This window comes from Pipistrellus hanaki, assembly GCF_964339955.1.
Source record: "Pipistrellus hanaki genome assembly, chromosome: 4".
Taxonomy (NCBI): domain Eukaryota; kingdom Metazoa; phylum Chordata; class Mammalia; order Chiroptera; family Vespertilionidae; genus Pipistrellus; species Pipistrellus hanaki.
Genome location: NC_140506.1, coordinates 8274520 through 8287532, shown reverse-complemented (window position 1 = coordinate 8287532; position 13013 = coordinate 8274520). Strand labels below are relative to the sequence as shown.

Genomic DNA, 13013 nt, shown 5'->3' with positions numbered 1-13013 from the left:
TATGCGTTCTTGGTGCTGAGAGAGAGCCCTCGGAGGCAAGGAGACGGGCATGTCCCAGTCCACAAGCTGCATCTTGTCCCCCTTGTTAACGGGTCCAGCTAACCCAGTGGCGGTCACTTTCCCAAAGGAGCATCCAGTTGCGCTGTCCACAGGAAAGAGTCATCCTCCAGACGTCCCCCGGGGGGCGCTGCAGCGCCGCGGGGAGCGGGGTTGCCGGGTCCCTCCAGGGCCATCGCAGGGAGAGGAACTTCTCCGCCTTCGGTCCTCGCGGCCGGCGGCTCCCGGTCTGGGCACCGGGCTCGCGCCTTCCACGTTGATGGCTAAGCCGAAAACGAACCCAGGTCACTGGTCACTCTCACCCCGCCGTCCTGCAGGTCTCCTTCTGGGGTCAGGTGACCAGACGTCCCGCTTTTTAATAATGTGTCCCGCGGCGTCCTAAAAAAATCCCGATTTCCCCCCAAAAAAATCGGGACATTTTTAAGACGCCGTGGGATGCGGGACAAATTATTAAAAATCGGAACGTCTGCTGAAACCGGTTTGGCTCAGTGGACAGAGCGTCGCCTTGGGGACCGAAGGGCCCCGGGTTCGATTCCGGTCAGGGGCATGTACCTTGGTTGCGGGCACATCCCCAGGAGGGGGTGTGCAAGAGGCAGCTGATCGATGACTCTCTCATCGATGTTTCTAACTATCTCTCTCCCTTCCTCTCTGTACAAAATCAATAAAATATATTTTAAAAATAAATAAATAAAAAATAAAAAATCGGGACATCTGGTCACCTTATTCTAGGGGGGGCAGGACGGGCCAGAACTCGAGGTGCCCAGTCCTCCACCGGAGAGCATCCGGACCGCGGCTCCCGCCAGCTCAGATTGGCGCCCTATCCCGGCGTGCACCTCGGCGGCCGCGGGCAGGAGCCGCTCTGGCCGCGCCGGCGTCTCTATGGCCCCTGCGGGGGAGGGGAGGGGCGGGGCTTCCATCGGTGCGGCGGCGGCTTCCGCCGTGAGAGCCGGGTGGGTGCGGAGGGGCCGGTTGGGAGGGGATGCGGGGGATGCTGCGAAAGAAGCTCCGTCCTCCGGTGAGAGGCCCGAGGCGGGGCCGCCTGAGCCCGGATGGGGAGGGCGTGGGGGCGGCCGGCCCGGGGCCTGCGCGAGGCGCCCTCCGGCTTCCTGGCCCCTTCCCGGCCCCCCGGAGCCCCGCCCTCCCCGGCGTTCCCCTGGCCCGGGGCGGGGAGCCGGTCCCGGTCTGATGGCGCTGCCCGTCGCCATCGGCACCGGCGGCAGAGCCCCCCTGGAGGCGGGAAGGCGACCAGTGTGACCCGGCCCCTGCCCTGCGGACGCCGGGCTTCCCGGCTCCTGCCCTGTGTCTTAGTCCACACGTTAGCGATGCCTACATCGCACCCACCGGATAGAAGCATGACTTTGGGGATTTGCAAGTTGAAACGTGGAATTGTGTGTTTTATTCGTAATGGTCTTAGGCTCCAAACATGGTACGTGAAGGCTGTGAGAGTTTCCGTGCGAGGGAGCGCGTTTGTGTCTCCTTGCTCTGCCCATGAGCTGCGTTAGGTTTGGCTTCTCTTCTGGGTGCTGTCGCATTAAAGGAATAGAAGCAAAATAAAGACAGTTTTCCCATGTCAGATTGTGCTTTTACTGGGGGCTTTTGGAAACGTGATTGGGGAGAAGAAGAGGGTGAAGTGGAAGATGATATTTACATTGGGAATGTGTTAGCTCTGATTTGTTGTTGTTTTATTAGCTCTGATTTGTTTTCGCAGACAGATGTCTTAAGAAGTTATTGACAATACATAGCAGTGTATAATTAAAGTAACTGCTAATTGTGTGTTTGTGGAATTCAGGGAAGGGAAGAATACTGCTATATATATACTTTGAAGGCCCCATAATTGATGGCATTTTACCAGAGTGGGCAGTTTGGCCATTGCAGAATGTGGCTCCTGCAGGTCAGAGGAGAGAAATGTGTGATATGGAAACTGGCTATTATGGCAGAGAAGTCCTATCCAATTAATATATTTAGTTATAGGCTGAGGATTGCTGACCTGCTTATCCCTTTTATTAATATAATAATGAAATATTTATTAAGCACCACAGCACATTAGATTTTATGCATGACAGGTTTAAAAGAAAATTGTAATTACTACTCTTAAGGAAACTGTTCTTCCCTCCCCCCCCAACCCCCCAAAAAAAGTGAGAATGTAAAATAAACAGAAGGCTCTTTTGCAGTTCAGGAGGCTCCTGGAACCCATTTTATTTTGTAGGGAAAGGAGCAGGAATTAGAAAAGGGTAAGAATAAAATGGGTCACTTAGGGGTCCTGGTCAGAGACCATAAATAAGAGGAAGTACCCTTATTACATTTATCTATCTGATCCCGAGAATCTAAATATCTGCACCAGTAGTTGGAGAGGAGTAGACGTCAGAATTGTGTGTTTCTGGGACCATACCTTCTTAAAAGCAGCAACTGTTTGTTATCTACTGCTGCATAGTGAATTACTCCAAAACTTAGAGGCTTAAAACAGAAGATATTTCCTTTGGTCTCCATCAACCCCTCCCCCTTTTTAATCGATTTCAGAGAGAGGAAATAAGAAAGAAAGAAAAAATATATACATATCTATTTGTTGTTCCATTGACTGTACATTCATTGGTTGCTTCCTGTATGTGCCCTGACCCGGGATCCAACCAACAACCTTGGCATATTGGGACAAGACTCTAACCCAGTGGTCGACAAACTCATTAGTCAACAAACCTCGGCTCGGGAGCCACATGTGGCTCGCCAGCCGCACTTTGCCGACCACTGCTCTAACCAACTGAGCCACCTTGGCCAGGGCTCCGTCTGTCTCTTACTAGAGAAATTTAGGACATTCACATTTATTGTGGTATTTGTGTTTGATGTGTTTGGTTCCAATTGCTTTTCTTTGATGGGGGTGGTAAAATTTTCTTGTTTGCTTTTTCCCCCTTTTCTGTTTTGCTGTATTAATCAAGTTATATATAATATATAATGTAACCTTTAACGCTCTCACCACACATAAGAAAAGTTGACTATATGAGCTGATGGATGTGTTAACTAACCTTATTGTGGTAGTCACTTCACATTATGTATGTTAAATCATTACATCGTATGCCTTAAACTTACACCATGTACTAGATTGGTTATATCTCAATAAAGCTAGAAAATTTTTTTAAAAAATTAAATATATTTTATTGTTTTTTTACAGAGAGGAAGGGAGAGGAGAGAGAATTAGAAACATCGATTAGAGAGAAACATCAATCAGCTGCCTCCTGCTCACCCCCTACTGGGGATGTGCCCGCAATCCAGGTATATGCCCTTGACCAGAATCGAACCTGGGACCTTTGAGTCCACAGGCTGACGCTCTTATACACTGAGCCAAGCCAGTTAGGGCATAAAATCACAGTAATTTAAAAAGAGAAATACCAGTTTTTTACAACTTTATTTGTAAAATTATTGCTGATGATGTTTTGTTTAGATATTGTATGGCAGCCCATAATATGCATTTGTGTGCCTGTCTCCTTTCTATTTTAGCGTGACTGGGAATGTCAGCAAGATTAAGTGGCTCATTTCCTGATGGCTTTTCATGTACAATGACACACTGTTTGTGATGGCATCCGAGACGGAGAAGACCCAGGCCTTACTCCAGTCTTGCAGCACTCAGTCTCTGCTTTCCAGCCTGGGCTTGGGGATATTCTGCCTCGTGGCTGACAGACTTCTGCAGTTTTCCATAATCCAGCACAACACCTGGCTCCGCGCCCTCTCCGACAATGCAGTGCACGGTGTGATCGGCATGTGGTCCTGGGCGATCGTCATTGGGATCAAGAAGAAGGCTGACCTCAGAGAGATCTTCCTAGCTGGATTTTTAGCCTCTGTGATTGACGTGGACCACTTTTTACTAGCTAGGTCCCTATCTTTACAGGTAAGAGGCATATCTGTTTAATTTTCCTTCGATTTTGTTAGCACCATTATATCCAACTTTGCGGCATCATTTTAGTTACAACTAGAGAAGACTGACCTTGTTTTAAAATAAGAAAGCCCAGCCCTGGCCGAGTGGTTCAGTTCGTTGGAGTGTCATCCTGTACACCAAAATTACACAGACCTTATACATTTAGGGTTTAATATGGGTTTTATTGATTTTTAGAGAGAGAGGAAGGGAGAGGGGTAGAGAGAAATGTCTATGAGAGAGAAGCATCATTGATCAACTGCCTCCTGCACGCCCTCTACTGGGGGTTGAGCCCACAACCTGGGCATGTACCCTGACCGGGAATCAAACTGGTGATATCCTGGTTCACAGGTTGACGTTCAACCACTGTGCCACCCTGACCAGGCAGGACAGTATTTTCGAGTATTAGGAAGTGTGTATAAAATGTTGTTTGCCAAGAAGGAAATGATAGAGGTTTGCTTCCCGCCCTCCCCTCCCCTGACAGGCTGCTCTGACTCTCCCACGAAGACCCTTCCTTCACTGCTCTACGCTGATTCCCGTCGTGGCTCTGACCCTCAAGGGCACCATGCACCTCTTCAAGCTCAAAGACTCGTGGTGCTTCCTCCCCTGGATGGTCTTCATATCCTGGACCTCACACCACATCCGGGACAGCCTCCGTCACGGCCTGTGGCTGTGCCCGTTTGGAAAGACCCCTCCCTTGCCAGTCTGGCTTTATGTCGTAAGCACGGCATCCTTGCCTCACCTCTGTTCCATGGTCATGTACTTAACGGGGACACGACAGGTGATGTCTTCGAAACACGGCATCCGTATTGATGTCTGAGGTCACCGTTGCAGCAGCCTCAGAGAAACAAATGGTTCGGACAGTGATAATTAAGGATATCCAACATTAAAGGGACTTTTAGGAAACATATTAGGTACTTATATGAATTATTATAATTCCTGAATCTTCTTGCTCAGGAGGTGTGTGCAATTTTTTTTAATGTTACGTTTGTTGTAATTCTGTTTTTCTCTCTGTAACAGTTTCATGCAGTATTAGACTTCCATTTATTCCACTTCTATTTTTATTTTTTCTTCTGTGTATCTGGCTTTGATTAGATTGACATCCAGTTGCGTTTTCTGGAAGTAGAGTTTTAAGGTAGTTGATTTCCTGACGAAAAATAGTTCAAATTTTAGGGTGAATAGTTTGTGGAAAATTAGCATGATGTTTGGATCCTCATTTTCCTGAGATACTGAAACAGTGAAAAGGCCAAAGTTAAGGAGACCGTGAGTGAGATGTACCAGTACAATGAGGGCTAAGACTTCCTTCTGCCTGTCTGTGTGGGCCCTGACGGGGGTGGAATTGCCCAGTGCTGTAGTGAGTTGTGGTTACTGGCAGGGTCAGCACCAGTGCAGTTGTGCTGAAAATATTATAGCATTCATAAAAGACAGTAACCAAGATTAGATCTAGGTTATCTATATATATAAAACCCTAATATGCAATAGGCCAAACGGTGGTCGCTATGATGTGTGCTGACTGCCAGGGGGTGTGCACAGAACATGGCAGATGTCGGCCACGGTGGGATGGGGGACAAAACAGGGCACCAGTCGCTGTCATTGGGACTAGCCTTTGGTGGGTACTGAAAATTCTTTGCTCCATAAGCCACAGTTCCATCCGGTGCTCGCACCTGCTGCTGGCACCCGTGCTGGCCCCGGCCCCACTTGCATCTGGTGCCAGTGCTAGAGCCACTGCTCACACCCACTGCTGACGCCCGGCGCCAGTCCCAATCAATTAGCAGCATCAGCAGGTACGAGCGGTGGCTGCCAGCCCCAATCATCCCTGCGGGCTTCTCCACCTCCCCCTACTCCTGAAGGGTGATCAGGGCAGCAGCCACCACCCGCACCCACTGACAGCTCTGGCTCCACTCGCACCCGCTGATGGCGTGGGCCGATCGGGGCTGGTCCCAGCAGCGGGTGTGAGCAGGGCTGGTGCCAGAACCAGGCTGCCGGCAGACGGGACCAGGTGCCATGGTGGGAGTGGCCTGGCAGGAGTGCAGAGGATAGGCCGAGACCCACCCCTGTGCCCACCGTAGCTTTGCGGCCCACAGTTCCTTCTGAGGTGCATGAATTTGTGCACTGGACCCCTAGTTGTCTTAGAAATCACTTTAGAAAATTATTGCAATATGTTGGCTATAGTAACATCTTCCTGAAGTATTATTATGTCAGTATCTTGGCTCAAAAATCTCATGTGTTAGGGTTTTAACTGTTTTTGAAAAACCTACCTAAATTTAACAAAATATTTCCTAAGAATTAACATAAAGTATTGCTACTTGGCTCATAATATAGAATTTGAATACACACACACAAAAAGAACTTCCCAGTAATGCCATTTTGAATGTGAACTCCTGGATGTGCCATTAAAATTGTTTTAGTTGCTGTCAGTTTCTTTATACACTCCTCTAAAATATTACACCAGTTAAACAGTTTTTTAAACATCTGCCCAATACTGAGAGACACAACAGCTTTTCCGAAAATGAAACTGTTTAAGAAAATTTGATTTTTTCTTTTTTTCTTCTCGATTGCTCGTCTGTTAAAAATGGCCAGCCTGTCTTAGAGAAGGGAATTGGGTTGCTGTGAGTTTACCTCCGCACAGTGTGATGTTGCTTTGATATAAAAGCCAGGGCCCCAGGGGCACCGCTTTTGTTTGCACATGTGCACCATCTGCTGCCTTGGTAGTTGCTTACACATTTTGTGATTTTTCTTGCTAGTGACTGTGTGCCTTCCTCTCTGAGAAATGATGCAGCAATGCCTTACTGATCCAGCAGGTTTTTCTCATTACTAAGTTAAACAGTTCTGTAAATTGTTACCATTGTTTAAGCCAGTGTTTTTCAACCTTTTTTGGGCAAAGGCACACTTGTTTCATGAAAAAAATCACGAGGCACACCACCATTAGAAAATGTTAAAAAATTTAACTCTGTGCCTATATTGACTATATATAAAGTAATTCTCTTGAATAGGAATCAAATAAACACAAAGAAAGTATTTTATAATTACTTTATTATGAAATATTAAGTAAACAAAATAGTGAAAAATTATAAAATTCTTGTCTTGTCTGCACCTACGGCACACCAGGCAACATCTCCCGCGGAACAGCGGTTGAAAAACGCTGGTTTAAGCTCTGTAGTGCAAGCATGCGGCCCACCGACCACAAGTTTGATATACTTGCTGTACTGTTTTTTGTTGTTGTTAAAGCCAATTGACTGCATTCTGTTTTACAATCTACTAGACCAGTGGTCATCAAACCACGGCTCGCAAGCCACATGCGGCTCTTTGGCCCCTTGAGTGTTCCAACGCCACTTCAAAATAGACTTGCCCAGGCTGAAAACCGACTTCTGCGCATGGGCCACGAAGTTTCAGTCGCACTATACATGTGCACCTGCACGTGGTATTTTGTGGGAGAGCCACACTCAAGCAGCCAAAGCCTCATGTGGCTTATAAGCCTCGGTTTGCCGACCACTGCACTAGACCTTAGAATCTGTTATCTTTTGAGAGCAATCATTGTGGCAGTTTGGTTGGTTTAATCATAAATATTATATATGTTGTGGGAGTAAATTTGATTAAGGTTGAGATTTTTAAAAATAATATGATTTCAGAAACCTGTGAACATAAATCATATATCTTGTATGACTTTTCCTGACTAAACTATAAAATTCTATTTTTTTTCTTTCTCCATGTTAGGCAAAGGAATGTGTTTAAAACATAGTCTTTATTTAAGAATGCTACATCAGCCTTTGTTCTACCTTCTTATGAGAATGGGAGTTCACTCTGACGACGACTCTTTGCTTCTACAGTAACTGCAGATTGTAAGTGTGGTTTAGCTCTCAAGGATCAGAAATGGTTCTTGTCCTAAAGCCGTGGCTGCAGCGTCTAGAAATATAACAACCAACTGCCCATCTCGGCTGCCATTGTGTTCCTTTCATGGTGAAGGAGTTCGTGTCAATACTTGAGATGGAAAGTTGGCTTGTGTTTGTTTTCTCTGGACTCCAATCATGAAGCCATAGCCCATAAGGAGTTTCTTTTCCTAATTACTGATTCCCTCTTCTCATTGTGTGACGCACCGAACACGAAATTGTACCGTGACAGGACCTCAGAAAATCTAGTTATTATTTTGCCTTGATGCAGATTAGCTTATAAGTCATTCCAGGATGATGAGTCTTAGGCTCTCCTGAGAAACGCTGTTTGCCACTTCAAAACGGTTACTATACTTTTTTAATGCCTGTTTCATGTGATACAAGACATACTGTATTCAGTCCTAGTGAGATATGTTAGAATGTGGGAAGGGGTGGATTTTTATTTAATTTTGTTATGAATTTACAGATATTTTGTTATTAGGTACTTTTTGCCTCAGAGACATCAAGAAATGCTTATTTCTAATTATTGCAAGATATTATAACTATTGTAATGATGTTATAGAGATAAACCGTTATTTAAATGTAAACCCCAAAGCATTGAATCTAATTAAAATGTAAGAGAAAACAGCAGTGAGTTGTTTTGATTCCCAGTTTGGCAAACTTTAGAAAGATGGATGACATTGAGTGTTGGCAGAGCGTAAGCATATGGGCATTGTCGGTATGACAACGAACTCATACTTTCTTGCAGAGGGAATTTGGTAATGTGTCTTTAAGCCACTTTACCCAGAAATTTCAAATTCCAAATTCCAACTCTAGGAATTTATTCTAAAGAACTAAACAGGTACATATACAAAGGAAAAAGACTTTTTTTTGGCTGCTTAAAATGAAAAACAAATAAACAAAAAACCCCACACACCTAAAAACCACCTAAAAGTCTTTAACTAGAGAGTTAGCACCTAACTGATGGTACAAGCAGTGGGATACTAATGGATGAAGTAACCCCTGTAATGTATGCAACATTATCTGCATGAAAAAGTAAAAACCAGCAGGAGAGCAGTCTGGGGCCATATTTGTAAAGTAGGTATTTCCATTTTTCTATCGTAAGTGCAGTCCTTGCCCCACTGGTATGGCTCAGTGTTTGAGCACCGACCTGTGAAACAGGAAGTCACGTTTTGATTATTTTGGTTCCATCCCCAGTAGGGGGTGTGCAGGAGGCAGCCGATCAATGATTTTCTCTCATCACTGATATTTCTATCTCCTTCTCCCTCCCTCTCTGAAATTAAAAAATATATATACTCAGAGGGAAAGTAGGGGAGGGTGGGGGTAAGGGGACGAGATCAACCAAAGGATTGTGTGCATGCATATGGGCCTAGCCAGTGGCCATGGACAACAGGGGGGTGGGGGCATATGTGGGGAGGGGTTTGGGATGGAAATGGGAGGATGAGGACAATTATGTGATACCATAATCAACTATATATATATATATATATATATATATATATATATATATATATATATTTTTTTTTTTTTTTTTTTTTTTTTTTTTTTTTTTTAAATAAGAGCAGTCCTCAGGCTGCAGAGCAGGTCTGGTCTGAGTGAGCAGCTGACACTCACTATTCCTCAGAGGCCTGGACCGTGGCCTCTGGGGCTGATTGTCCCAGTGGGTCTGCAAGCTGTTGACCTGCTTCTCCGCTTCCACTTGGGATGCACCACCTCCATCGGACCCACCTGCTGGGACTGTTACTATTTCCCCAGCCTCCAGGAACATTCCAAACCCGTATTCCATCCAAGCCCAGCAGGGGGCGCACGGCCTTCCCTGACCTGAAGAGCCCGGGAATGCTCCCTCTCCACAGGCACAAATCCAAGGCTTTGCCGTGTGTGTCCTTGGCATTCGTTTACGTTCCAGGAATAGGTAATAACTAAAGGGTTTCTGCAGCACTGGACCCTCTGACAGACCTGGCAGGAGCTGCTGGGCTTGCCTTCGCAGCGATACTCCCGAGTGTTCTTCAGAGTCTGGGCAGCTGTCCAACCCCATCAGCCCCATGATCACTGAACACATCCTCTGATCTTCCTCAGACGTCATCTGTGTGTTTTCAAAGAAACACCCCCCTGAATTCACACACCTGTACTCACTTAATAGTGATTTGATTTCATTAGAACCCCATCCCTACCCCTCCACCGCCCCTTCCCCCCCCCCCACCACCACCCCACCACCCCGCCCAGGCTCCAGGTCAGTGATACCATCCAATCACATAAAGCGAAGGCAGGGAGAAAAACTTTCCTAAATGTTGGGGTGACGCTAAATAATGTATAGAATGCAGATAGTGCCCTAAATGGTTAGGTTCAGTGGGTAGAGCATCAGCCTGCGGACTGAAAGGTCTGGGGTTTGATTGTGGTCAAGGGCATGTACCTTGGTGCAGGCACATCCCCAGTAGGGGGTGTTCAGGAGGCAGCTGATCAATGTTTCTAACTCTATCCCTCTCCCTCTCCGTAAAAAATCAAAAAATATATTTTTTAAAAAGTGCGGATAGTGTGACCTAACAGACGGCAGGCAGGGTAACGTCTGTAAATGTCAGTGGTCTTACCTGCTGCCTGCGGCCACGGCACACCATCACAGGGAGTGGCTGGAGCGTCTCCAGGTATCCTGAGCCCCTGCCGTGAGGCCAGGAGGCCCGTCTGCTGGGAGAGCCATGAGCAAATGCCCCGCTTCCCTCTTCCCTGACCTCAGGCTGTTTGCCCGGCTGTACAATGGCCTCGGTGTCCGGCCTGGCTTCTGGCTGGCAGAGACGCTGACGTTTCCCTGGAGCTGAGTGGCCTGGCACGGGGCTGCTGTCGGTCAATCCGGCCTCACGAACAGTGGCGCCCTCTCAGGGCCAACCCTGGAAGGGGCTCTGCCAGAGCAAGTGACTCAGCAAGCCTCATGCTCCCATCCCAACACATCCATCCAGGGGAAATGGGAGCCTCCGGGGAGCTTTGAACGGGCAAACATATTACAAAAGAGGGAGAAGACAGGATGGAAGGGAGAAAGGAAACTGTTGGGCCTGCTTTGAGGTGATAGTGTGTGTGTGTGTGTGTGTGTGTGTGTGTGTGTGTGTTTTACAGCTAACACTTTAATTTTAATGGAGAAAGGGGAGGACAAGCCCTTCCCACCCAGAACAGGAATTCCAATTCCAGCCAGCTGCTTTTACTGCTCTAACAAATCACCATAAACTCAGTGGCTTAAGATAAGACAAATGTATTATCTTAGTCTTTTTAAAAAATATATGTTTTATTGATTTTTTTACAGAGAGGATAGGAGAGGGATAGAGAGCTAGAAACATCGATGAGAGAGAAACATTGACCAGCTGCCTCCTGCATGCACACCCCCCATCTGGGATGTGCCCACAACCAATATACATGTCCTTGACAGGAATCGAACCTGGGACCTTGCAGTCTGCAGGCCGACGCTCTATCCACTGAGCCAAACCGGTTTCAGCTATCTTACAGTCTTTATATGTGAAATCCAGCCCGGGTCTCAGCGGGTCAGAGTCAGGCATCAGCAGGGCTGGTTCCAAGGGAGGCTGTCTCTCAGCTTCCAGGGCCACCTGCTTTCCTGGGCGTGTGGCCCCTCGTCCCACCCTCCACGCTGGTGCATCTCCCTGGCCCTCCTGCGGCCGCCGTCTCCCTCCGGCCACCGGGGAGGGCTCTCTAGCTAAGGACCCTGTGGTTATGTGGGCTCACCTGGACAGCCAGGGTGAACGCCGCGACGCCAGGGTCCTAGCCACGTGGGCAAAGCCACTGTTGCTCCTGAGGCAACACATTCACAGGTTCCGGGGACGAGGGTGTGGAGATCTTTGGGGGCCCTTATTCCGTTTACCCTTGTTTAGACTTTTCATGTTGTTGGTGGTGTTATGTCTGTTTCATGTGAGCTGGCTAGCCACCCCTCACCCCACATGCCGCCACTGCTCTCTTGACTCCCGTGCCCTGGACTGGGATCTAGCCCAGGTCTCTGGACAGGTCACTCCCCCTTCCTGAGCTGATGAGGAAGAGGCCAGATGTGTCCCGAGGCTCCCTTCCCCCTCTCACTGCCTAGAACCCCTGCATGTACCTTGGTTGTGGGCTCATCCCCAGTAGGAGGTGTGCAAGAGGCAGCTGATTGATGTCTCTCTCATCGATGTTTCTAACTCTCTATCCCTCTCTCTTCCTCTCTGTAAAAAAATCAATAAAATATATTAAAAAAAAAAAAAAAGATGAATGTTCTAATGGTGAACAAGACTCTGGGGCACTCTAACTCTCCCTTCAAGCCCCAGCTCAAGAGTGTGCTGTCTCTGCTCAGTCTCCAGGGAAGAGTGAGGGCCCCTCCGTGCAGCCTCCCGCAGCCTCCTGTCTGTGGTCCCCACCGTGGGGCAGGCTAAAGGCTTTCCCCTGCCCCCTCATCCAGCTGCTTCAGCCCCACCCAGTCCGCGGAGCAGTGGGGGAAAGAAACCTCCCAGTTAGAACACATTTGGGCACTTGCCACTTCCTATGAGTTCACGTGGAATGCTCAGTGCTGTTTTAGCACAGCAGCCCCAGAATATTAGTTCCCAAGAAGCCAGTGCAAAGGGCTGTTAGTGTGCGGACAGGACTCTCTCCTCTCACCAGGGACGCAAATGGAAATTAATCTCGGGGTGTTGAGCTGACCACAGCCTCCCAAACATCTCCCCCTGGTGCTGAGCAGCCATAACTGGGCAGAGGGATGCAAAATCCTCCCAGAGGCCTGGGGAGGAGGACTGAGAATGATTTCCCCCAGGGAGGTGCCAGACCCTGGGGAGGGTCTGAGCCCGGAGAGGCGGGGGAGGAGGCTGTGGGGAGGGAGGGGAAGAGTGCCCACCCTAGGGTGCCCTCCGCAGGCCCCCGGAGAAAGCCCTGCAGGAGGCCCAGGTGATAAGGCCTTGCCCAGAGGAAGAAGGACTCAGACTGTGTGTGTGTTCCCTTTGGGGAGAAACCATAAGGAAGTCTCAGGAAAACTGATTGATGGCGTACTGCAGAGGGCGCCAAACTTTTGGCCAACAGTTCACAGAACCACGCCGCCAACAGAAATAGCAGCTAATTCCTGTTATCTAGGGAAATCCAGATGGCCTACTGGGGGTAGCTGTGTGGTGTCCAACGGCTGTCCCTGTGCTTCCCTCAACCATTTCGGCTAGGCCACGGTG

General features: G+C 48.0%; 1 protein-coding gene across 4 annotated transcripts; it reads left to right on the top strand.

The window, feature by feature from the left end:
- Window positions 1–791: 791 nt before the first annotated feature.
- On the top strand, window positions 792–8469 carry TMEM267 (transmembrane protein 267). Of its 4 annotated transcripts, none has more exons than XM_084882591.1 (3): window positions 792–996; window positions 3544–3931; window positions 4440–8469. In XM_084882591.1, exons 2-3 carry the CDS (start codon window positions 3596–3598, stop codon window positions 4773–4775), a joined length of 672 nt encoding a protein of 223 aa, XP_084738717.1. In that variant the 5' UTR covers window positions 792–996; window positions 3544–3595; the 3' UTR covers window positions 4776–8469. The 4 variants fall into 4 exon arrangements, with proteins under 4 accessions (XP_084738717.1, XP_084738715.1, XP_084738718.1 ...); XM_084882589.1 differs by having other exon boundaries at window positions 792–1007; XM_084882592.1 differs by lacking the exon at window positions 792–996 and adding an exon at window positions 1002–1072.
- The last annotated feature ends 4544 nt before the right edge of the window (window positions 8470–13013 follow it).

Coding starts and splice junctions, on each gene's coding strand:
- TMEM267 (XM_084882591.1), top strand. CDS start 3,596: ATGTACAATGACACACTGTTTGTGATGGCATCCGAGACGGAGAAGACC. Junction 3,932..4,439: donor CTAGGTCCCTATCTTTACAG/GTAAGAGGCATA, acceptor CTCCCCTGACAG/GCTGCTCTGACTCTCCCACG.